At 38.2% G+C, this 26,122-nt stretch overlaps 1 protein-coding gene across 1 annotated transcript in view; it reads left to right on the top strand.

Annotated features, from left to right (window-relative positions):
• USP40 (ubiquitin specific peptidase 40) overlaps positions 1 to 26,122 on the top strand; it is an 84,541-nt gene that overhangs the window by 28,824 nt on the left and 29,595 nt on the right. Inside the window, exons 11-21 of the mRNA XM_068965420.1 lie at positions 2,032 to 2,332; positions 5,636 to 5,717; positions 7,537 to 7,708; positions 10,828 to 10,912; positions 11,723 to 11,793; positions 12,461 to 12,780; positions 15,428 to 15,551; positions 16,886 to 16,943; positions 22,114 to 22,167; positions 22,934 to 23,022; positions 24,675 to 24,761. Coding sequence (XP_068821521.1) covers positions 2,032 to 2,332; positions 5,636 to 5,717; positions 7,537 to 7,708; positions 10,828 to 10,912; positions 11,723 to 11,793; positions 12,461 to 12,780; positions 15,428 to 15,551; positions 16,886 to 16,943; positions 22,114 to 22,167; positions 22,934 to 23,022; positions 24,675 to 24,761 — 1,443 coding nt within the window. The remainder of the gene's footprint in view (positions 1 to 2,031; positions 2,333 to 5,635; positions 5,718 to 7,536; positions 7,709 to 10,827; positions 10,913 to 11,722; positions 11,794 to 12,460; positions 12,781 to 15,427; positions 15,552 to 16,885; positions 16,944 to 22,113; positions 22,168 to 22,933; positions 23,023 to 24,674; positions 24,762 to 26,122) is intronic.

The raw sequence follows: 26,122 nt of genomic DNA, 5'->3' as shown, positions 1-26,122 counted from the left end.
CTATTATAACATCTGGATTATTTCTGGGTCTATATTCACTTTTTTGTCTCTTGTGAATTGACTATCTTATCTCTTTATTATGAATCACATTGTCCTGTTTCTTTGCATGCCATATACTCTTATATTGCTTGTTGGACATTGTGGAAGATGTGTTTTAGAGGCTGTGGAGTATAAGAGTTTTTCATTATAATCTAACAGACCCTTAAGTAACTTTGAATCACCTTGATCCTGTGGAAGCTTCATTTGGGGCTTTGGTAGGGTGGATCTGTTGTAGTTTAGCTGACAGTCCTAGGGAGTAGCTGTTAGTCCTGGGGCCTGTATGGTCCTCCCTCTTAAGGCAGAGGTTAGCAAGCATGGGCAGGCTAGGGATTGCTGCCCTATTTTGTACAGCCCCCAGTTAAGAACTGTCTTTACATTTTCAAACGGTTATGCTTAAAAAGGTGCTCAGGTTTGCCTCTTAGCCCACAAAGCCTAAACTATTACTGTCTAGCCCTTTACAGAAAAGTTTACGAATCCCTGACCTAAGATGGGACCCTTCTAGAATCTCAGTGGAAAGCCTGAGGTGTTTGTCGAATGCCTCAGACTTGGCAGGACTTCAGCTCCATGCTCTTCCTGTCCAGCAGCAGGGGCCAAAATCTCTGCTCATATCTTGGATCTCCCAGCTGTTGCTTTCCGCTCGGTTCCTTGGGTCTCAGACTGTACATGTGCCATTCAAAAGTCAGCTAAGGATGGGAGTAGGTTTTGATATAGGGTTACTTCTGGAATTTTCTCTTTCACTCTCCTGCCTCTCTGGCATTCTCCTGAGTCCAGTAAGACTCCTGCCCTTCACTTGAACTCTCTTCCTATCGTTCTGTGCAGCAGACTAGAAAGTGGCGGGTCTGTGCGGAGCTCACCCAGCTCGTTTCCTTTTTTGAAGGGTTATGACTCCCCCACCCCCACTTTGTCCTTATTGGTTACTCTTCAAACAGTTGTTTTCTTTATTTTGCTTAAAGTTTATGATTTTTAATCAGTGGGGTTACTCTAATAATAAAATTCTCTGCCATTACTGGGACCAGACTACACTGAAGTTTGAAGTTTAAAAGAGTTAATCTTTAACTATCGAACAAAGAGAAAAATTGCTATATGGAAAGTATTCATTACTGAAACCATCTGTTATATATAGTGTTAACATATTACCTCTGGGTCATCTGTTTGATCAGAGAGTATGCATCATTACAGATTCTTCCTTTCCAAGAGAAAAATGAGAAAATCACCTTTCTGTGTTGTTCGATAAGCTAAGAAAATGTTCCATATGCCCCCAAGTGATTTTCTGTGTGAAGTAGTTTGTGCTGAGACAAAAGGAAGAGATACAGGCCATGTAGAAATTAGGGTGGAAAGATGGGGTAGGCTGGGGAAGAAAATTTTTTTTCTTCCTAATCCTTTAGTTGGAGGAATTTGAGCATCTTTGAGATTATGACTTAACCTTTCAATGTTTTGATTTCTTGAGCTAGCCTGTCAGCTTCCAGGAAAGACAATACTTAATTTAATTCATGTAAGCTTGTAATTATGACTATATCCCATACTTTTGTAAGGATTATCTTCTATGATGCTTCATTGTGTAATTTCCTTTGTTTTGTGCTTTGTTTGGATTGCTTTAAACATTTTGAAAGTGTTTATGTAATCTGTTTCAGTAAAGACTTTTTAAAACAGCATTAAAACAGTTATTGAGATATAATTAAAACATGTTTAAGATTGTGTCATCACAGGGCATGTGCTGAGAGGCTAGGGTCCAGGGGTAGGAATGTCCAAAAAAACCCAAAACACTAAAAAAGATTGTGTCATGGCAGATTTCTCCCTGGATATAGCTATTAGACTGTTCAACAGAAAGCACTCTGGTTTTTATTAAATGTTTTATTATGGCCCAAATGAAATTTTTTTCCCTCTTAACTGGCCAGGCCAAAAAGTTGACATACACAGAAAGGAAACATTTTTTAATCATGTCAATGAAAATTTTTTTTGCTAACCTAATGTTTATTTTTTGTTTCTGTACAGTTTTTGCAGCTTCATTCTCAGATATTTCTGCTCAGTTCAGATGAAAGTACAGTTCGTCTATTGAAGGACTCTTCTCTCCAGGTTGAGTCTGATATCCAAAGAAATGATCAACGACTTTTCAAGACTCTTACTTCAGAACCCTTAAAGTTAAATGATGGGCCCTCCCGTCCCCACTGGTTTGATATAAATGATTCCAGAGTCCAACCAATCAAGGAAAAGGATATTGAACAGCAATTTCAAGGAAAAGAAAGTGCCTACATGCTGTTTTATCGGAAATCCCAGTTACAGAGACCCCCTGAAGGTATGGCAAGATAAATGTCCCTTTTTGTTTAAGTTGATGACTATAGAAGATAAATATTGAGTGCTATTTGAAGTTTTGCCCTTTTAGAAGAAGTTTTACTCTTGGAATATTTAAAATATTTTCAAGTTAACTAGAACTATACCAGAAAGTCAACATTTTGTCATTTTAAAAAGATGATATATTTCTGTTTTTTTTCACCGGGTAATAATATGAGGCCATAGTTAGATTTTCACAATGGCATTTCCTTGGATCACATCATGTTTTCTTGTTGTGTGGGCAGAGCAGACACAATTGTTCTTCATTCAGGCTTGTCTCTGCAGTTCGAGCATGTGTTGTCATTGGGTTGCAATTGGCCTTGGTCTTATTTTCATGTGTTCCCTTTTATTTTCTTTTTTCCTTTTCCTCAAGGTAATAAGTTTTTAAGCAGTTGAAGTATCTCTGAAGCCCTCTTTGCTGAATCTTCTAAGAGAACTGATACCGTGGTGGAGGTTAAACACTGAGATCCACAATGATAAATTTTTGAGCTTAAGCTACTAACATTAATTAGTCTGTAAGACTATTTTTAAATCACTTCCCAGAATTTATGCAAAAGTGAAAAATCCTAACTAGGAAAGCTGTTTAGATTGAAACGTATCTATGATTACAGATGAGGATACTGTTCTTGGATAATGAGAATAGTGATCATTTTTATAAAGAATAAAAATAAAGTAGTTACTGATTTGCAATGAATCAAAGGAAATTAACTCTCTGGACCTGAAACAGTAACAATTATGTAATGGTTCTATTGACCAGAAAGGTTTTTTCCCCTGAGGGGAAAAAAATATGGTAATCGTTCTGATAAAAAATATTGAAGAAAAATTGAATTCACAATTGTAGAAATATATATCAGTTTTTTTCAGATGACATATTGTTTTTTTCACTGAATTGAACTTCAGTGTACATAATTAGAATATGTACTAAGTGACAGTTTTCCAGTTAGCTTCAGTTCAGTTCAGTTCAGTTGCTCAGTCGTGTCCGACTTGCAGCACGCCAGGCTTCCCTGTCCATCACCAACTCCCAGAGTTCACTCAAACTCATGTCCATCAAGTCGGTGATGCCATCCAGCCATCTCATCCTCTGTCGTCCTCTTCTCCTCCTGCCCCCAGTCCCTCCCAGCATCAGTCTTTTCCATTGAGTCAACTCTTCTCATGAGGTGGCCAAAGTACTGGAGTTTCAGCTTTAGCATCAGTCTTTCCAATGAACACCCAGAACTGATTTCCTTTAGGGTGGACTGGTTAGATGTCCTTGCAGTCCACGGGACTCTCAAAGAGTCTTCTTCAACACCACAGTTCAAAAGCATCAATTCTTTGGTGCTCAGCTTTCTTCATAGTCCAACTCTGACATCCATACATGACCACTGGAAAAACCATAGCCTTGACTAGACGGACCTTTGAGGACAAAGTAATGTCTCTGCTTTTGAATATGTTTTTAGAATTTAAATAAAGGTCTAGCCAAAGTCTTGATGGTTTTTTAGGGGGTTAAAGGGATGGAACTTGGCAAAACGATTCTAAAATTCACCTCAAAAGATAATGAAAACTGAAGAGAGAATGCTAAAGGAAAATTTACTCTTATCAGTGTAAATAATGCTGTAGTAATTAAGACAGTGTAGCACTAATGCAGAGGTAGACAGATCATTGAGCAATAAGCCCAGAAGCTGATCTAAGTATTTTTAGGATTTTAATCCATAAAAAGGTAGCCTTTCAGATAAATAGGGGGAAAATGAATTACTCTGTAAATACAACTGAGAAGTTGGTTAGTTGCTAATCACTTGAATTAACAGTTAGTACAAGTGATTATATTTATCCCTTTCATGAAATTATACTTCCTTTAATGTCTATGTAAAAAAGAAGCCTTAAAATGTATAAAATGTAGATATTTTTCTGATCTTAAGATAGAAAAGACCTTTCTTAGCTTGAAAGCAACCAAAAAAATGAAGGAAAAGTGATGCAAACCTTAACTGTCTATGAGTGTTAGTCACTTAGTTGTGACTAACACTTGTGACACTTTGTGACCCCTTGGACTATAGCTTGCCAGACTCCTCTGGCCATGGAATTCTCCAGGCAAGAATACTGGAGTGGGTAACCATTCCCTTCTCCAGGGGATCTTCCCAACCTAGGGACTGAACCTGGCCTCCTGAGTTGCAGGCAAACTCTTTACCACCTGAGCTGCCAGGGAAGCCCACATTAGCCCTATTACACAACGCCAGAAGGCAGATGACAGGCTAGTGGAAACAGAAAGATATGTGACAGATTTATCTTCCCTGTCTGTAGACTGCACTTACATTTATTCCATTCTGCTCAGTAGTGAATTGGAAAAAGGATATAAATAATGTACAAAAGAAGAAATAAGAACAACCAATAAACTGCCAAAAAAGATCTATCTAGCCCATAACCAAAAAACATGAATCATAACAGCAGTGAGTGACTTTTATCCTCCCAAATCAAGTATTTCTGTTAATCTGGTTCTCAACAGTTAGCACTTCCTCTACATTTGGTAGGTATATAAAGTAATACAACCGCTTTGGTTATATGTATTTAAAAACCTTAAGCCAATAATTGTACAGATTTGTTTTGAAATAACGAGCTGTTCAGAGATACTCGTTACCCCTGTTACTTTGTAATAATGACTAACTGGACATCACCCGAATGTCCAACAGAAATGGATTAATTAAGCTATTTATAGAATGGGCTACCATGCAGTCATTTAAAGCTTTGGAAAAATATTCACAGTGTATTAAATGAAAAAGCGAGTTATATGTTTGTTGACTATAATCTCAGTTGCTTTAAATAGATGTGGGATGTGTGTGTGTGTGTGTACAGACACACTGTGTAGAATAAACACCAGAAGTACATATAGATCCTCCAAAAAAAAAGTATATAGATCACATTTTAGCAGTATTCCCTAAGAGTATGATTATAGGTGCTATTTATTTCTTTTACATTAAAAAACATTTCTAGAACTTTTATTTATAATGATCATTTGGTATCAGGAAGAAAATAGCACATGTTCTTTTTAAAAAGTATGTTTAAAAAGAGTTGAAGAAATGGAATTCTCTAGCTTGGCTTAAAGAACTGTTTACCTTTTTATGTTTTAATATTTTCAATTTACAGATGGGAAAACTAAGATCCAGAGAAAATTTGTATTCACACAGATTGTAGAAGCTTTCCTAGCTCCCAGCATGGTCCTTTAAGGTTTTCTATACTTCCTTTTCAGCACCCAGATTTTATTTAGTCAGCACAAGTTAATGAAAAGTTTTGTTCACAGCTCGAGCTAACCCACGGTACAAGGTTCCATGTCATTTGCTGAGTGAAATGGATGCAGCTAACATTGAACTACAAATAAAAAGGTAACTTTAAGTTACTTTTAAAGTTTGAATGGTTTTTCTGGGGAGCAAAGACCTAATTGATGTCTTAAGTATTCAGTAATGAAAATTAAAGAAGAAAAAAGTCAACTATTTAATGCCAATGTCTTGTTATTAGCTGCTGAATTTTAATACTGAGAGTATCTTTTACTTTGAAATTACCCTTATCTGTGAGAGTGATGAAATAATGACACTTAAATGGCCATTGTTAAGTAGGGATCAAAGTCTAAGAAAACTAGAGAAATCTGAGCACTCGATTGTACTGATTGAGTTATTTCCTCGACACAGAGTCTGTTGTGAAAATTCCCCCTCATGTGTAAGTAGTTTTGGAGAACTGGCCTGTAGTGACAGCACACCAGAGATAGGCAAAAGGGAGGAAATGTGGGGTCTGCAGACTGTTTGGCTTAATGTCAGTCTTGGGCGAAAACCTACAATGGATTATTAAATGGATGATTTGTGAGAACTTGATGATCTCAACATTTTTCTCTTGAGGTCTAACCTTGGACCATGAAGAACTGGTTTTTTATTTGTTTTCTGGGTTGGTGGGTCCATAGGGTACTGGATTAGGGAAATGGATGTTCCTACAGTCTCCTTAGAGACCCAAGGGGCTGCATACATAGCAGGTATGTGTTCAACATTTTTATCATTGATTTGAAGCTGAGAAAAAATAAATTGATTGAACAGCAAATTAAGATCAAAGGAAATAGATCTCAATAAAAATCAAGGCACTAAAAATATAAAAATTTATCAGAGTCAAATATCTGAAGTGTGAAAAATAACCAACCTCCATGAGTGGTGTGGATTAGCAGTTAGTATTAAAAACAGGAACAACCCAGGGGGTTTTTAGTCAGCCAGCACTAAGCTTTATACTGTGGTCATCAAAAGCTAATGTGTCGTTTGACCGCATTCACAGATCTGTGCCTGAGGTACCTGAGTGGAGGCTACAGATGAGTCATCTAGCTCTCCATTGGCTGAGCTCTGGTGTTTCTGGTGTAGTGCCTCACAGAAGCTCCATGGATTCAGACATGTAGCAGATGCAGGGCTGCTGCGGAGGACATATGACCTGGAGAGAGTAGACTCCAGGGATCGTGAGGCTGACTTCAGATAGTTTATGGGAGAGTCTGTCAGGTCTAGTGGAAGGAAGGAGGAAAATAGAAGTTGGAACCCCTTCATGGATCACAGCCTTGTCGTGGCGAAGGGGCTTGCGTAACTCAATGAAACTATGAGCCATGCCGTGCAGGGCCACCCAAGACGGACGGGTCATGGTGGAGAGTTCTGACAAAACGTGGTCCACTGGAGGAGGAAATGGCAAACCACTCCAGTACTCTTGCCACAGGAACCCCATGAACAATATGAAAAGGCAAAAGGATATGACACCGCAAGATGCACTCCCCAGGTCAGAAGGTGTCCAGTATGCTACTGGGGAAGAGTGGCAGGCGATTGCTAATAGTTCCAGAAAGAATGCAGCAGGCGGGCCACAGCGCTTACCACGGTTTAGGAGCATGTTTCCAGCATTTTGCTCGTAATGATAATCTCAGCATTGGAAGATTTCAAGTGTCAATATTTGTTCAGAGTAACACTGCACAGCATACATTAAAACCATTATCCTTGGAATTCACGGTGACAGAGCTATTAATTGAGAAACTGAAATGAGACCTCTTGGAGCATGGAAGAAAAGAATGTTAATTATAATTACTTAAGTGGAGAACTTCTTTATATTGTAAATCAGATATTTTTGGTTTGAGATAAAACAGTATCTTTTATAAAAGCATGGCATTTATGTGTTTCTTATGCCTCTTTAAAGGGCAGAATGTGATTCTACAAACAATACTGTTGAATTGCATCTCCACCTTGGCCCCCATTATCATTTCTTCAATGGGGCTCTCCATCCAGTAGTGTCTCAAACAGAAAGCATGTGGGATTTGACCTTTGATAAAAGGAAAACTTTAGGAGATCTTCGACAATCAATATTTCAGGTAATTTAGCCTCACTTCCTCTTAACAGACATTAAGATCCATCTCAAGCTGGATTTTCCTTTTTAAACTTCTGTTTAGGATTCAGCTATTTATTTTTCACAGCAGCTTAGAAAAATCCTACATCTGCCACTTCCATAGAGGGATGGCCCAAATGTCTCCCTTCACTTGTCCGTGTTTTTAAAGAGCTCTTCTTCACAGTCAAGACTCAAAGGGTCCTGTCAGCACATTTTCAGAGAAGAAGCAAGCCTGGTGTATTTAATTTGGAGGAGAGAAAGAGTATAAGGTTGTCTGTTTCAGGGAAAATAAATTAAAGAATTGCTTTTTAAAAGGAGTAAAAAGATAGATAATTATGTTGCCTAAAACCAAGAGCCACTAAACAAAAGCAACTAACTTTTCTTGCTTTCATTGTGAACTAACATTTATTAACAAGATTTATAAGGGAAGGAAAACGTCTACTAAAACAAACATGGTTATAATAATGGTCTGCAAATAATTTATCCAGTTGTATTTTAATGACAACAACAATAGTGCTCTTTATTTTGCTTACAGTGCTTTCATATAAAATTGTATCATTTGATTCTTCAACTTCAGGAGGACAAGATAGCCCCATTTTAAAGATGAAGAAATTGTGACTTAAAGTGATGTAATGGCTTGCCTATGGTCAGACATTAGTTCGCAGTAGAGCTCGGACTCCAGCCTTGGTTTCCCTACTGTTTCTTTTTCTTAATTTTACTTTACCCCACACTACATCCTGTCAAGGAAAAGAGCAGTAGAAAATGGAAGCGCTCCCCCATAGAAATTAATTAATTTTCTGAAAAATTGTATCATTTATCAAAATTATTAGCTTTCTTTTGAGTTTCCCTTTGTACAAAGAAAAGCAGGCGATTTCTTCTTTAACTTTAGTTGATTTGAATGATATTTTAATATAGGATCAGGATTTCTAAAATTGTCTAATACTTCTGAACTTTCCCATTAAAAGTTTATTTCTGAGCCAATCCTGACAGTGTTGATATAGGCAGACTTGGGGATTGGCCCTGCTTGGGGTAGCGTTTCAAGCGGAGAAGGCCTTAGTCCCTGCCGTGATGCTGAAATCCAGCCAGCCGTGCTCTTCGTGTTTCACAGTGTGCATCTCTGTTACCGCAGGGCTGGCCGGGTGGTGCAGTGGTGAGAATCCACCTGCCAGTGCAGCGTATGCAGGTGACACTAGTTCGATCCCAGGGTCAGGAAGATCCCCTGGAGAAGGAAAGGGCAGCCCACTCCAGTATTTTTTTTTTTAATTAACTCATTTTAATTGGAGGATAATTACAATATTGTGGTGGTTTTGCCATACATTGACAGGAGTCAGCCATGGGTGCACATGTATCCCACCATCCTGAACGCCCCTCCCACTCTCCCCATCCCATCCCTCTGGGTTGTCCCAGTGCACCACCTTTGAGTGCCCTGCTTCATGCATCAAACTTGCACTAGTCATCTGTTTCACATATGGTAATATACATGTTTCAATGCTATTCTCTCAAGTCATCCCACCCTCGCCTTCTCCCACAGAGTCCAAAAGACTCTTCTTTACATCTGTGTGTCTCTTGCTGCCTTGCATATAGGATCTTCGTTACCATCTTTCTAAATTGCATAAATATGCATTAATATGCTATATTGGTGTTTCTCTTTCTGATTTATTTCACTCTGTATAATAGGCTCCAGTTTCAGCCACCTCATTAGAAATGACTCAAATGTATTCTTGTTTATAGCTGAGTAATATTCCATTGTGTATATGTACCACAACGTCCTTATCTATTTGTCTGCCAATGGACTTCTAGGTTGCTTCCATGTCCTGGCTATTATAAACAGTGTTGTGATGAACATTGGGGTGCATGTGTCTCTTTCAGTTCTGGTTTCCTCAGTGTGTATGCCCAGCAGTGGGATTGCTGGGTCATATGGCAGTTCTATTTCCAGTTTTTTAAGGAATGTCCACACTGTTCTCCATAGTGGCTGTACCAGTTTGCATTCCCACCAACAGTGTAAGAGGGTTCCCTTTTCTCCACACCCTCTCCAGCATTTATTGTTTATAGACTTTTTGATGGCAGCCATTCTGACCAGTGTGAAATGATACCTCACTGTGGTTTTGATTTGTATTTCTCTAATAATGCCACTCCAGTATTCTTGCCTGGGAAATCCCATGGACAGAGGAGCCTGGCAGGCTACAGTCCTTGGGGTCACAAAGAGTTAGATGCGACTGAGTGTGCACTGTACACCCGCATACACTCTGTTATCTTAGAATTAACCCACAGGCAGGAGTCTGTGTGACTGACACAGTTAAGTAATCATGTGTGGGTATGAAGTTTCTTTTCATTATTATTATTATTTGTTTATTAGTCTGGGCCAGGTTACAGCATGCAACCTCTTAGCTGTGGCATGTAGAATCTAGTTCCCTGACCAGGGATCAAACCTGGACCCCCTGCATTGGGAGTGCGGAGTCTTGGCCACTGAACCACCAGGGAAGTCCCTGAAATTTCTTTTTAAGAGAACTGTCTTGTAATACTGTGGAGAGAGGCTGAATAGGACTGACCTTTATGAGTGATGTTGTTTTGGTGAGGTTGCCACAGTCCTTAGACTCCTGGAGCTAGAAACGTAAAAAAATCCCTGCTAATGTATTGAATAAAGTGGTAGTGCCGCTTCTTAAATTCACAAAGGGAGACATTCCTTTCAAGAAGCAAGAATATTCACGTGTGCTGCTGCTCCCTGAATAGGGCTGATTAAACACATAACTTTTGTTCTTTGGGACCAGGATTCCTGGGCTGGCACACAGATCACTTTGCCTTCTGATAAAAGTGGTCTTCCAGTAAATTAAGTAGAAATGGATGTTGTTGAGAAGGTCACTGTGCTCTTTGTGTATGTCAAGGTTCTTTCATCATTAATGGATGTGAGATTAACTGTCTTTGGATTTGACTAAGTTAATGATGAAAAATGCCTTCTTCCCCCATTTTTAATGCTGGGTAGGCATTGTCGTATTTGTTTGTATCAGCTACATAAAGAAATTGGCACAGTGCTCTTCCTTATTTAATCTGGAAAAGTAATCTCTGTTATTTTTCATTGTCTTCTTTTCTTTCATTCATATTCTGCAGCTGTTAGAATTTTGGGAAGGAGATATGGTTCTTAGTGTTGCAAAGTTTGTACCAGCAGGACTTCATGTTTGCCAGACACTTAATGGTAAGATAAATATTAAGACACAGCATCTTATTTTGTATATTTGCATTTTTTGTGGGGCTTATATGATTTTCTAGTCTTGGCCAGTTTCCCCCTACCTACTACTTTTCTTAGCACCTTAAGAAAAATTTTAAAGCTTTGGAAATTTTTTTTATATTACCACAAACTTCTGAGCAAAATGGTTTGAAACTATTTAAATATTTAATATGGCTTGGTTTTTTTACCCAGTTCTCAACTTCAGATTTGGTAACAAGACAAAAGTACTTTAAGAGCTTAAGTACTTCCTTTAAATAATAACAAAACATTAATAGCAGTAACAGCAGTAACATTTATCTTGGACTTATGGAGCCAAAGACTAAGACAAGTGTTTGTATAAATTCTCATTTGATTTCACAAAATTCTTATATCCCCATTTCATAAATGAGAAAACTGAGCATAGAGGCTTGAAGTCTGCAAGGACATGCAGCTAATTAGTGGTGGAGTGAGGACCGTGTGATGTGTAAGTCTTCTGTGTTCACATTGTCAAGTACAGTTGACCTTTTATATTGATTCTTTTTTCCTGCTATCATGCCCACAAAAATTTTGGAGAACATGCTTGCATAAAATGAAAATGAGGAGAAAAAAAGTAAAAAGCATGATGGAAGGAATAAAGATAAAAATAATATCAGTATAATAGCCATAATTCCTTTTTCTTAATTTTCCTTAATGAGAATGCTTTTTCAGACAAATGTTTGTATCTCAACTCTGTCTTTAAATATTTTTTTCTTTTTGAGGATCATAAGAACAATTTCACTGATAATCTCATCTTCCTAGGAGATGACCTGACACTGTGTGAAATTGAAATCGCTGATGGAGAAGATATCTTTGTATGGAATGGGGTGGAGGTAAATAAGTGTTGAAGAAATGTCCTGAGAGTTTTGGATATGTTTTAAGTTATTATGATAAAATTTTATTCAGTATATGTGACAGCACATATATTAGAAAACTGCTGAAATGTCCAATAAATTCTAAGTCCAGTCCGTGCTGGTCATATGTTCAGGGATAGTTGTAGAACATCTCCATGGGGCCAGGCTGTGTGTCAGAAGCTAGACACAAAGCTGAGTAATCCGTCTGTGTCCTTCAGGCACGAGGTGTAAGTCACTGCACTGAGCTCAGTGCCCAGGAGGGTCTGTCCAGGCTCGGAATGAGGACTCAGCAGGGCGGGACGCTATACTGAGTAGAGGTGGAGGTGACTAAGGGAGCCCAGTCGAGAAAGGGGTGAGGAGCGTCTCACCCCTCCACGGACTCTCCTTGGTCCTCCTCATGTCTTTACCGCCTCTGAGGACTCACATGTCTGTCTTCACTTGTGATCTATCTCCTAAAAAGTAAACGATGGCTAAGAAACAGCTTCAAAATCTAAAGTTGTGCTCTGATACTTGAAAGAGATTTTGTGAAAACTTTATTTCACTTGAAAAAGAGGATTATTCTACAAACGTCTTTTACTGCATTACTATGTTGATTTAACTTTGGCCAATATGAACTGTACTAACGATTGACTTGATATTGTTGTAGGTTGGCGGAATCCAGATTCCAACCGGTAGCGACTGTGAACCTCTGCTTTTAAATGTTCTTCATGTAGCAACAAGCAGTGAGGGAGAGGAGTGTCAGCAGTTGATAGAATCTTCACATGTCTTTCCATCTAATGCGGAAATAGGCACTGTATTCACAGCCCTAGCAATTCCAGAGGGAGTCATCTTAATCAACAGCACTGAATCTAGAGGTGAAGAGAACTGGACCACCATTCCCAAGGAAGACTTGAAAAAGACATTCAGAGAGCAAGGCCTCAGAAACGGAAGCTCAGTTTTAATCCAGGGCTCTAATGATGGTAACAGGTAACATGCTAAAGAGAGAATGCTTCTTAAAGTTAACTTTAGTTACAGTGCTACCTCTTAGAACTCTAAAGCTTTATGTTAATAATGAGAAGAGTTAGATGTTTCTTTTTATTTCTAGACATTGTGTTCTATATATCATAAATAGGAATGTTCTTGGTTAGGCAACCTGGAAAAAAATGATAATGTGATTTCTTTTTGTTTTTAATTTGAAAAATGTGGTAACTAGATAATATAGGTATAGGCTAGATATAGTGTAGGTTAGTTGGCAATAAAGCAGAATCCTATCAAATAATTCTAATTAGTACTCATCATAAGACTGAGGGCACATTCTCACAAAGAAAGTTCCCGAAATTTTTCTTGAGGAGGGTATTATGACTTGTCTGTCTTGTCACAAGAATCTCAGAAGGCAGTTGAGTTTTTTGTTAGAATCTGTTTGCCATCCTCCAGCTGCCCAGGTAGGGCAGTTATGTGGGGAGTTACACCCTCGATTCCTGTGAGTCACATTTGAAATTTAGAAGTGCTTCTTCTCTTCATTTTTGTTACCCATGTCTGTGCCAGGACATTTCTGTGATCAGTGTGTCATATACCGTCAGCCCCCCCGTTTCCACACGCTGAAGACTTTAGGTTATGACCAGTGGGTCAGTCTCCTGCTTTATCAGTGCTGTGAATGCACTTGGATTACAGAGGCTCTGTATTATTATGTGTTAGTGGCTGTGACTTGGAGAAGCAGGGCATTTGTGAACTGTGTTTATTTTGTGTTACACTTAAACCACTCTCTTTTCAACAAGTGTTTTCCAGACACTTATTTGCCCGCCTTGTTTGTTTAATTTAAACTTTTATTATATATTTCTTTTTAGAAAGCAATATCTGTTTTTTAGGACCTGGGAAATACAGGGGGTGAAAACAGGAGCCCCACAACAGCATCCCTGTACCAGTCGGGCAGTGTCCGCCTCTGTCAGCTTTCTGCGCTCGAGTAATTGGGGTTTTGTTTTGAAGGACTTTTTTCTTTTAAACACCATAGTGACAATTTTGTAGATAAATAGTTATATCCTGCTTTCCCCTCATGTTTGAAGTCTCTTCATACACCTCATTTCATGGCTGCATAGTAACCTATGTTGTGTTTACCCACCTGTGCTCCTATGTGAGGAGTGGGCAGGGACAAGGCCTCAGGGGCCAGCTGCCTGGCTTTGTTTTTTGCTTACTAGTAATGTGACTGTAGGCAAGTTACTTCATCTCTTTGTGCTCAGATTCTCCTTCTGTGAAATGAGCATAATCGTTAGCAGCAGCCTCATACACCTGTAAGGACTGAAGGAGGTAAGAGCTTGCACGGGTCTGCATACAGTGAGTGCTCAATAGTTTAGCTAGCACCCTTGTCATTACCCAGTGTTTCATTATTTGAAAGTGGTCTCAGGGAGCATCTTCGTGCTTTAAGCTTTGCCACATTTAGGATTGCTGACTCAAGGTGGAGTCCCATTGTGGAATAACTGAAATGAAGTGTAGAATTGTGTTTTAGGTCTCTCTTGCTGCTGCTAAGTCGCTTCAGTAGTGTCCAACTCTGTGCAACCCCATAGAAGGCAGCTCACCAGGCTCCGCCATCCCTGGGATTCTCCAGGCAAGAGCACTGGAGTGGGTTGCCATTTCCTTCTCCAATGCATGAAAGTGAAAAATGAAAGTGAAGTCACTGAGTCGTGTCGAACTCTCAGCGACCCCATGGACTGCAGCCTACCAGGCTCCTCCATCCATGGGATTTTCCGGGCAAGAGTACTGGAGTGGGGTGCCATTGCCTTCTCCTAGGTCTCTGTTACATACTCCCAAAGAGGCCTTCTGCTGGCCCATTCAGTGCCTCTGTGAAAATCAGAAGTCACTCCTTCCTCAGGAACCTTTACTATTATCTGTAGGAAAATCTTGTTAGAACAAGATACTCCACTGCCGTCTGCTATCATAATAGATTTTTTAACCTCTGTAATAGAAATACAAATACACGGTGTGTATGGTGTGAGTGGGCTCCATTAGATGCAGTGTTTACCCGGTGTCAGTCTGCACAGTGTGCGTGCTGTCCTGCTGGTAAGCTGCTTCTGGATTCTGTGGGTGGGCTTTTGGTATGAAAGTGAAGTCGCTCAGTCATATCCAGCTCTTTGCCACCCCATGGACTGTAGCCCACCAGGCTCCTCCATCCATGGAATTTTCTAGGCAAGAGTACTGGAGTGGGTTGCCATTTCCTTCTCCAGGGAATCTTCCCGACCCAGAGATCGAACCCGGGTCTCCCACATTGCAAGTAGATGCTTTACTGTCTGAGCCACCAGGGAATCCGTTTTTCAAGCTCCCCTAGTAATTATAGTATGCTGGTAGAAGTTAACAACTGATTGTTCAATTACAACAGTTCTCTTTGAAAAATGTGGCAACAAATTATTTGTATAAGGCAAAGAATATTTGGAATCATGAATATAGACTCTGTAGAATACTAACACTGCCCTAAAAAGATAGCGTTCAAAAGCCCGACTCAGTAGAACTTGATCACCTTAATTAGCCATGTTAAGAGGTAAAGTTTGGAAGTGATGCCTAAAGAAAAGCATGAATTTTCCAGTCCTCTCTGATCCATAAAAGGACTGTGCGAACACACATTTTTAAAATGTCTTTTTACCTACAGTTTGTTGACAAAACAAGGGAAAGGGATCAATACTGTGAATGAGATCAACTGGCTCCAAGTTAAAAATTTAAGCCAATTAGAATCTGAAGAGGAGCAAGTTAAAATATCAGCAACTCTTAACACAGTGAGTAGACTATAAGTGTGGCTGACAGTTTTTTAGTTAATAGAATTCTGTTTAGAAAGCAGTACCCTAATCTTTTGGAACAATCATCTCAATAAACTTATAATTCTTCAGAGTCACCTTTTTATTTGTAACATTTGATTATTGCTTATTTACCTTTGTTAGCCTTTGACACATGTCAAGAAATTATGTGCCTTTTTTCCCCTCCAAAGCCTAGAATTAGAATGTGAGAGTTACCTTTTTAATTAGTTCATGGAATCTTCTGACTCTGATAACTATGAAATGCTATTTTTAAGAGTTTTTTCTGTACTTTTTAAGCCAGGTATTTGTTTTGGTTTTGTGTTCTTTGGTGTTTGGATTTTACAAAGTTTATCTTAAAATTGCTCTACAGTATACTCTGCTCTATATAAAGCCAGTTGCTCTTAAAAAAGATTTTTCTTCATTTTTTTTCCATATGACACTGTTAAACTGGTTTCCTTAAACAGAATTTCAGAAAACATCTTTTTATATTTATATAGTCTCTAAGATTTTTTTCTGTAACTTCATTTTGAAAACTTAGAATGTTTTCTTTTATATAAAATTACAGTTTCTCAAGGTGCATTTATATTTGTTTGCACAGTAGTGGGGATAATATAACGTCAGTACCGCATAGCTCAAGAGACCTACCTCCTTGACCCTGAGCAGGAAGCTGATGCAGTCCTTGGTTACTGCAGGCTCTTCTCCATCTTGGCACAGCAGAAGTGGTGGTGGGACAAGCTGGGAGGGGGGCACTGGTGGCAAAGTAGAGTCTTATGATTTTCTTTATCCCTAAATTTCCTCAATTTTGTGCCCTAGAGGCAATTAGCCTAAATTTTTTAAAAAAGAAAAAAAGTCTAAAATAAGATAATTTACATAGAAATTTTAAACAGTACTCTTGGATTAGTACATTTTTATATAATTAATGCTTATTGGCGCTAAATTCATCATTCTTGACATAAATATGATTGTCTACAGTGTCTTTTGTTTGCTATCATCAGAAAGGTGAGTTGTTTTTTGATTTTTTTGCCTTTTGCTACTATTATGTCTTTAGTTTTCTGAAGTTTTCTGTAGGAGGCCTTTTCTGTTCCAGTTATTATCAATTTGGTAAAAACTTAACCGAGATCTAAGTTTTTCCCTTTGACTTTGTGGGAAAATTTCAGGAAAGGAAATAACTTTTTTTCAAGTGTGTAAAAATTGTCACACGTCAGGTAATTAGTAACTCAGATAATCTGCATATGCACACACTGATAATCTTCATTTTCCTTTCCTCCCATTGTTTTTAACTTATACACAGTCATTAGTTTATTTCTCTATTTTAGGTGGTGTTTGATATTCGAATTAAAGCCATAAAGGAATTAAAATTATTGAAGGAACTAGGTAATCATTTATGTTTGCTTTTGGTTTAATTTAGTTTTGATTTTTAATTGAAAAAAATATGGGAGAGTATTTATACAAAAAATATGGTTTAGGGAAAACTCATGCATCTACCACCCAAAATGGACAAATGCCAACATCTTGCCATGTTTGTTTTTCCTTCAGATTTGACAAATTGTTCTCAGCCCTAACCCTCCCTCCCTCCCCAGTTGCAATTAGTATATCTGATCTGGGTGTGAATCTAGTTTCTGAATTCACATTGTACTGTATATATTATACTCCATACATATATGTATGTGTATATTATGTTTTTACATTTATATATATTCCATCATAATGAATATAACATTCTGCAAATTCACTATTTACTTAGCATTAGGTATTCTTTTACAACTTTATTGAGGTATAATTTATATATGATAAAACATCCATTTTAAGTGTAAGTCAGTGATTATTAGTAAATGTATAAAGTCATACAACCATCACAGCAATCCAGTTTTAGAACATTTCTATCACTCTAAAAGGATCATTCATCTCCAGGTCCCTAACAGCCATTCATCTACTTAATGTCCCTTTAGACTTGCTTTTCTGGACATTTCATGTAAATGGAAGCATATAATATATAGTCGTTTGTGACTGGCTTCTTTCACTTATATTATTTTTGAGATTCATCCATGATTTAGCATGTTTCAATAATTTGTTCATTTTCTTGCTGACTAGTATTCCATTGTATGGATATATCACATTTTGTTGGTTCATTACCAGTAGATGGATATTTGGATTGTTTCTAGTTCGAGGATTTTATGAATAACTCTGCTGTAAAGATTGTGTCTTTGTGTAGTCAAACATTTTTTGTTCTCCTAGGTAGATGTACAGAATTGGAATTTCTGAATCATATGGCAGAACTGTGTTTAACTTTATAAGAAACTGCCATACTGTTTTCCAGAGTAGCTGAGTCATTTACACACCCACTGGCAATGTATCAGGGTTGGAGCTTCTTCACATCCTTGCCAGTATTTAGAATTCTTTTTTTTTTTTTTGGCTGCTTTGTGTGAGTTTCAGAATCCCTATTCCCTGAGAAGTGAACAAGCTACACTATTTGATTTCAAGACTTACTCTGTAACTATAGAAATCAACAAGTGTGTGTTGTCATCAGAGTAGATACATAGAGCAGAGGTCAGCCAACTGTGGCCTGCAACCTGTTTTTCCTGTGAGTTAAGAATAGTTTTCACATTTTTAATGGGATCTTTTAAGAATATGTAACAGAGATCATATGTTGAAATGTTCTAAAGTGTTTTCAATGGAACTACACTGAAATAGCTAGAAACAGATGCAACCATATTTAGTTGTCTCTCAACAAAAGTGCCAAGGTATTTCCATGGGGTATTTCAGCGTACAGTGCTGCACCAGTTGGATAGCCATAAATGCAAAAATAAGCCTCCAACTTTGCCTTCAGGTCAGTCACTCAGTCGTGTCTGACTCTGCAGCACTCCAGGCCTCCCTGTCCACCAACTCCCAGAGCTTACTCAAACTCATGTCCATTGAGTCCAAAAAAGGAACTCACATCATTTAAATGTTAAAACCTAAAACTATAAAATTTCGGGGAGAAAACATAGAAAATCTTTGTTACTTTTACCATAGGAAGAGATTTTCTTTTTAAAGATAGGACTCAAAAAGTACAAATCAGGAAAGAGAAAGCAAATTAGACTACTGCAAAATTTAAAACTTCTTCAAAAGGCATTTGAGAAGGCAAGCCACAAACTGGGAGAAAAAATTATAAAACATGGATTTGTCAGTAGACCTGCATCCAGTATACATTAAAAAAAAAAAAAAATTATCACCTAATCAGAAGACGAACAGCTCAAATTGGGAAGCTGCTTTACAAAAGAAACTCTACCTGTGAACACCCAACAGGCACAGGAAAAGGTGCTCAGTATCATTAGCCCACAAACTGAAACCGTAATGACACATCACTACACACGCAGAATGATGCAAATTTTAAATGCTGACAAAACCAAGTGACGTCAAAGATGTGGAGCAACTGGAATCCTGTGCATTGCTTGTGGGAGCATGAAATGACAGTCACTTTGGTAAAGAGTCGGCTTATTTCCTGTGATTTAGACATTCATTTACCAATTCTGGATTTTCATCAAAGAAAAGTTGAAATATAAATCTTGCAAATACTGTACATAAATGTTCATAACCCCAAACAGGAAACAATCCAGATGTTCACAAGCAGGTGAACAAATTCCAGACAAGGGGATCCTATTCATCAATAAAAGAAGTGAACTACCACCCCATGCAAAATATGGGTGAATCTCAAAGACATCATGCCAGGCAAGAGAAGCTAGCATGAAAGAGTGGTACTCTTAGGATTGCATTGAGAATGTGAAATTGTCAAAAAAGAAAACCTAAGCTGGAGTTACAGAGTCAGATCAGGACTAGGGGATGGGGGGATTGGCTACAGAGTGACATGAGGGCATTTGAGGGGTGATGCAAATTTTACCTCGATTTGCTGGTGGTTACTGAGGGTTTTTATCAAACTCTTTGAACTGTGCACTTAAACTGGATGTGCTTTACTCTAAGTAAAGTATATCTCAATAAAGTTGATTAAAAATATATGGCTTCTTAAGACGAATAGTTCATTGTCTTACCGTGTCACAGACTCCCTTCCACTCTTCCTCCCCTCCAAACAGTTCTTTATATAGCAAATGATCTTCTTAAACGTAGGTGCGTCGGATCATGTCACCCTCTGCTCAGAGCCCTTTGTTGTGCTCTTAGTACTTTGTAATGTGTTGCCTGTGGGCTCCTCGCCTACAGGAGCCTCCTTTTTCTGACCACTACCTAACTCACCTCACCCTCCACTCATCTGTCATTCACATCACACTTCCATGCTCACTTTCTGGGTTTTCTGGTGCACAAGGTCTCTTCTACCCCTGCGACTTCTTAGTTTTGTAATCTCTTTGAACTCCGTCCTCATTACTCTTCATCTGCTAACTTCAGTCTTTCCTTTGGTCTCTACTGAAATGTTAACATTCATCATCCCTGACTGCACAGCCTCAGTCTGTCTGTCTCATTCTAACACCTCATCCTTTCCTTTGTGGTACTTACTCAGTAACTGCCTGTGTTTTGTGCAATGAACATCCATCTCCTCCAATAGATGAGGCTGTTTGCAGGGAGAGTCCATGACTCTTTTGCTTATTGTCAGTTTCTAGGACAGTGACTGGAACATAGAAGACACATGGCATTTGTCAAAAGAAAATGAAAATTAAAAAACAAAACAAAACAGTATTTTAAATGCATTTTTTAAATTGGAGAACTCTTTAACATAAGCTGTTTCAGTTATCAAGGAGATTGTATTAGAATTCTACGCTAGCTTCACATCACTGTAGTATAAGGGCCAGAACTCAGGAATCTCAAAGAGACTCTGCTCTGCTCAGATACAGTTAGACCTTCCAAGGCCCGTTCCATTCCTGCCCTCTCAGAAGGCTCACTCCAGTCCTTCGAATTCCCCAACTTCATATCCAACTTGGTAAGAATTCTGTTTGGAATTAAAACCTAGTGTCTTCCCACAAAGTGGTAATCTTCGCATCCTCAAAAACAGGGCACATTGGCCCTAGTCCATTTACTAACTAAGCATAAAAATCACCTTTTAAATCTAGGTAGTCTCTGTGCAGTTCTGATATGGGTGAATTTCATTGTTTATCAGTTACCCAGCAGCATGGTTCAAATGTCAGCTGCCACCAGATACTGAGTCATCGCATTAAGTACAGACTTTGCTATAAGCTCTTTAGTCTGCAGACCACTGTGAAGTAGCATGTACACAGTCAAGAAAGGTCTGTCTAGTCAAAGCTATGGTTTTTCCAGAAGTGTTGATAGTTGGACTATAAAGAAAGCTGAGCACTGAAGAATTGATCTTTTGAACTGTGGTGTTGGAGAAAACTCTTGAGAGTTCCTTGGACAGCAAGGAGATCCAACCAGTCCATTCTAAAGGAAATCAGTCCTGAATATTCATTGGAAGGACTGATGCTGAAGCTGAAACTCCGATACTTTGGCCACCTGATGTGAAGAGCTGACTCATTGGAAAAGACCCTGATGCTGGAAAAGATTGAAGGCAGGAGGAGAAGGGGACGATGGAGGATGAGATGGTTGGATGGCATCACCGACTCAATGGACATGAGTTTGAGTAAACTCCGGGAGTTGATGATGGACAGGGAGGCCTGGCGTGCTGCAGTCCATGGGGTCGCAGAGAGTCGGAAATGAACTGAACTGAGCTGTAATCAGTGATCAGTTCACTTCACTCTTTAAAGCATGTCAGTAACTGGTCAGTACACAGCTGCTGTTCATTTCAACACATGGACAGCAAAGTGTGTAGTTTATGGTCTCCTTTTCTCCCAGTGATAAAGCCAGGTGATATTTTACCAAAAAAAAAATATGGATAATTAGCCAACAACAGTGAAAGTGCAGGCAAGAAACAAATATATATGGAGCCGATTATTGTCATTCAAGAGACGTCTGCAGCCGGAGGAGCCAGTGAGCATGAACTCACAGAAGTGAGGAAAGTGGTCATGATGAAAAGTTATGAAGATAATCCCAGAGGAACTGATGCTGGCACACAACTTGATGTTAAAGGAGCTCTTGGAGATATTTCATGAAATTGAAACTGTTAATCATAAAATACTGGAAGCTGATCCAGACTCAGGGGCAGAGAAGATGCTCACCCTGTCCTGCGAGCTGTACGAGAAGAAAGCAGGCCCTGTTTAAACGATTCTTGATCTGTTTTTTGCAAAGGAAACATTCTAGTTCTCCATGTCTGTAGTGTTTTAGAGTGTAAATTTTAGTTTTACTATTTTTTTTCATTTCACTGTACACATGTAACTGACAGAGTTTTAATGTTTTGACAGAAATTTTTAAAAGTCACAGTGCAATCATAATTTTTTCTGATTAAGATTTCCCTGCACAGTTTCACCTTGCACAGGTGTCCTTATGGTTCTGTGCTGCTGCGCAAAGGGGAGATTGCCTGTACGTGGTTTTTTATTGTTGGGTGGTTTTTTTTTTTTTTGTCTCTTGTTTGTTTGTGTTTTTCAACTTCTTGTTAATTAACACAGTAAAGTATCTTTTTTATTTATTTATTTTTTGTTTGCTGCACTAACCAGCATCTTTTTATTTATAGCTGAGAACAGCTGTTTGAGGCCTATTGATAGAAATGGGAAACTGCTTTGTCCAGGTAAATCTTTTTGTTAGCCTTCAAAAGCTGACACATAATCATGCCATCTGTCTTTGTCAACATGTTTACTTTAAACAGTGACTTCTAATACCTAATGTTCTGAAGGTACCTTTTATAAACTGGTTTATAAACCATACTGTCATCCAAGTGTCTTTCTTATGAATTACAGAAAGTCTTACCCAAATTTCAGTCACCTCTGTTTACTTTCTGAAGAAAGTAAAACATCTTTCTTCCTGATTAACTGATGCTCATTTTAGTCATGGTTTTAATCTAGTTACGTCTTTCCAGGTTTATTACCAAAGTTTTTATTTTGCTAATTTTATTGTGACACCAGTTATCATTGTAACCAGAGACTTGATTCTTACCTCTGTAATGCATCTTGTCATTAGACTTAATTTACTCAAACTGTTCATGGTAGTCATCACAGCAGCTTTAAACTTGAAAGAAGCTAATCCATCATTCATGAATCATTTCACAATATTGCATAATCCTTGCAACCAACAGCTTTCTGGTTTTTATTAAGTATGAATCTAGAACATTCATAGCTGCCTCTTCTTAGCACTGTTGTACAGATAACAAGAATAATGTGTTCTAGAGTGAGAAAATCTGAAATCAAACAACTAGTATATAATCCTTTTGCATGGAGGACAACTCAGTTTTCTTCTTTAACATTCTTGATTTTTAAAGAAAGATGATCTCAATGTATTGTTTTGCCCAAAGAGGTAGGAATTAGTAACATTTACCATATTGTCAAAATTCTTTATAGTGCCAGACAGATGCACTCTGAAGGAAGCAGGACTGAAGATGGGGAGTTCATTGGGACTGTGTCCTGGAAAAGCACCAACTTCCTCTCAGGTAAAAGGAGGTCACCTGAAAGACCAAAACCCACCTTCCCATGATTGGAAGCTCTTAATTGCAAAATTCTTTCCTTAACTACTGTAGGAATACTGTTTTTCTTAAAAATTTTTCCTTTTCCTTAGATTATACCTTTTATCTATAGGAATATATCCATATAGTTAGTTCTCTGTGTTTAAGTCAAAAATGTTATGTCAGAGTATATTCATAAAATTGTTTTCTTGTGAAAATTTTGTGGTTAAGGGGGATCTTTAAAGTTGAATGGCCCCTAGTTTCAACCACCATAATTCATAAATTCTAAAATTCACCGCTTTCCTCCTACATTTTAATATCTGTGAGATTTAGATGCATTTTACAGTCAGTGGCTTCCTACAGCTATAGCTGGTGCTGTGCTTTCTTTCTTCAGTTCAGTTCAGTCATTCAGTCGTGTCCGACTCTTTGCGACCCCATGAATCGCAGCACACCAGGCCTCCCTGTCCATCACCAACTCCCAGAGTTCACTCAAACTCACATCCATCAAGTCGGTGATGCCATCCAGTAATAAGTAACAACCAGCAGTATTTTAGATTTAATGAAATACAGTGTACTGATTCTGAGTTTAATTACTGCCTGCAATAATAGACTCACAGCAGCTTTTTTCTTATCAGTGTTGATTTTATGTGTAAAATACTATCAGACTGACCTTTGCCAGAAGCCCTGCCTACTTGATAAACTTTCATTACAGTCCAGAAGGCATAATGATGTCCTTACTGTTAGGACTTTGTATCAGGGTAAGCTGAACTCATATATCAAGATCCTCCTGGCTCCTGGATCCCTGTTATGGAACTAATCCACTTCATTAGTTTCCCAACCACCCCCCACCCTTTAATTTGTTCTTCCCCAAACTCTAGCAAATAGTAGTACATGACAAGCTCAGAGAATGAGAAACATGACAAGTGAAGTTGATTAGAAAGGAAAAATAAGGCTGTAAGAAACTGAACAGACAAGAGATCAGGTTTGCATTTTTTTTCTTTGGGTTTCTGGGAGTTGAAGTATATGGGGCCTCTGGACAGAAAATAAGATCACAAACTAAGGACTCAGAAAAAACACAGTTAATGCTTCCAGTGTACAATAATTGCAAATCTCCTTGAGGAATGACTGAGAAAGAGATGGAGATCATAGTAGAGTAAATAGCTGTGAGAGATGTTTATTAGGAGTAAAACATTGGTGATAAAGAATCTTACTTTTCTTATTGTTTAAATTATAACTTTAAAGAAAAAATACATCAGGTTCATTCTGACTCTTCTAATTAAAATTCAGGAGTGCAGGCTTTATTTATAACCACATTGATGTTATCTGTCTCTTCATTTTCCAATACTGAAAGTCCCTGTTCTCAGGGATACCAACGTAACTATTTGCTTTATCACACACACACACACAATTCATACCTGTGTGTGTCAGATTATGTGTGTATACATAATGTAAAATCACTGAAAGGAAATATACCAAAATTATTTTATAACTTTATTCAACATAAGAGTCGTTTTTACATAATTTTAGATTTTTATTAATGTTTTATGATCATTAGCGTTTCTCTTTTGGAAATAAATTATGTATTTATAGAATTTTAAAATTCAAATTAAATTGTGTTTGTACCTCTGTTTCAATCTTAGCTGTTCCTGTTTTTCGCTTTGGGGAGTGATGTTCACCCTGGGACAGAGATGGAGATCATAGTAGAGGAAACAATATCTGTGAGGGATGTAAGTTATTTTACTTTGGGAGCCAGGGTCTGTGGGTGTTTGGGGTGGGGAGCAGTGGTAACCTGTATTAGGGTTTTGCGATCCTAAGGCTAGGGTTTACGTAATATCCTTTAAAGAATTCTATGTACTCACTAAAGGAGTACTTTGGTTGGCTTGAAAGTTGGTGAGCCAGGCGTGGTTTTAAAAATAAGATTATTTTTTTTTCTTTTCTGACTACTGATAATATATGTTTATTTTAGAAATTTGGGATGTATAAAAATGGATTAAAAGAAAAAAATTAGAACTCCTCATTATCTCTTATCCCATTAATATTCACATTTTGGTATATTTCCTTTCAGTGATTTTACATTATGTATACACACATAATCTGACACACACAGGTATGAATTGTGTGTGTGTGTGTGTGTGTGTGTGTGTGTGTGTGAGATAAAGCAAATAGTTACGTTGGTATCACTGAGAACAGGGACTTTCAGTATTGGAAAATGAAGAGACAGATAACATCAATGTGGTTATAAATAAAGCCTGCACTCCTGAATTTTAATTAGAAGAGTCAGAATGAACCTGATGTATTTTTTCTTTAAAAAATTATTTTTCTGTCGCTGTCTCCTGAAACAGCTTGTAGAAACAGTGAACAGCTAGTAGTAGCAGGCACCCCAGCACCAGACTGTGGTTGCTAAATACCATTTCCAGGAAGGAACTAGGACTTCTTGGAGTGATGGCTTGTCCTGTCGCTAGGTCAGGAAAGTGTGTGAGGAACCCGGGACATCTTACCACAGCAGAAGCAGTGAAGCTGCAGAGATGTCTGAGATTAGCAGAGAGTCAGGAGCCAACCTGAGGATAAGCGTTTGAACCTCAGTGGGAATAATAATGAAATCTGATTCACACAGACATAAAATCCATGAGTTCATAATGATCTTTAAAAATATGCTGTTCATTGTTAGCTAGTGAATGCCAGGGAGCCATAAAGCAAAGCATCAAATATTTATCCTGTTTTTCTTTTGCAAACTTTACCTCACAGTAACAAGATAGATAATGAGGAGATTTTTTTAAATAGACATATCCCAGCTAATAAAATGAAGAAGAAATTTTAAACTCTCACCGTTTTTCAAGTCCTAATGAATTAATGGATCTAAGCCATGATCCTGAAAAACTGCTAACAGCCCCAAAAGAGTAACACCCAGACATTGAGAGATTCAGAGCAATACCCATGCTCTTGCCAAAACATAAAACTGGACCTGAGTCCAATCAAGGTCTGAGTACCAGTTTGTAAGAAGTTCAGGGGACAGAAAGTGAAAGTGAAGTTGCTCAGTCGTGTCCAACCCTCAGCGACCCTGTGGACTGCAGCCTACCAGGCTCCTCCA

Source organism: Capricornis sumatraensis, chromosome 2 (genome assembly GCF_032405125.1).
Source record: "Capricornis sumatraensis isolate serow.1 chromosome 2, serow.2, whole genome shotgun sequence".
In the NCBI taxonomy this organism is placed as follows: Eukaryota; Metazoa; Chordata; class Mammalia; order Artiodactyla; family Bovidae; genus Capricornis; species Capricornis sumatraensis.
This window is presented reverse-complemented; position numbering and strand designations above follow the sequence as displayed.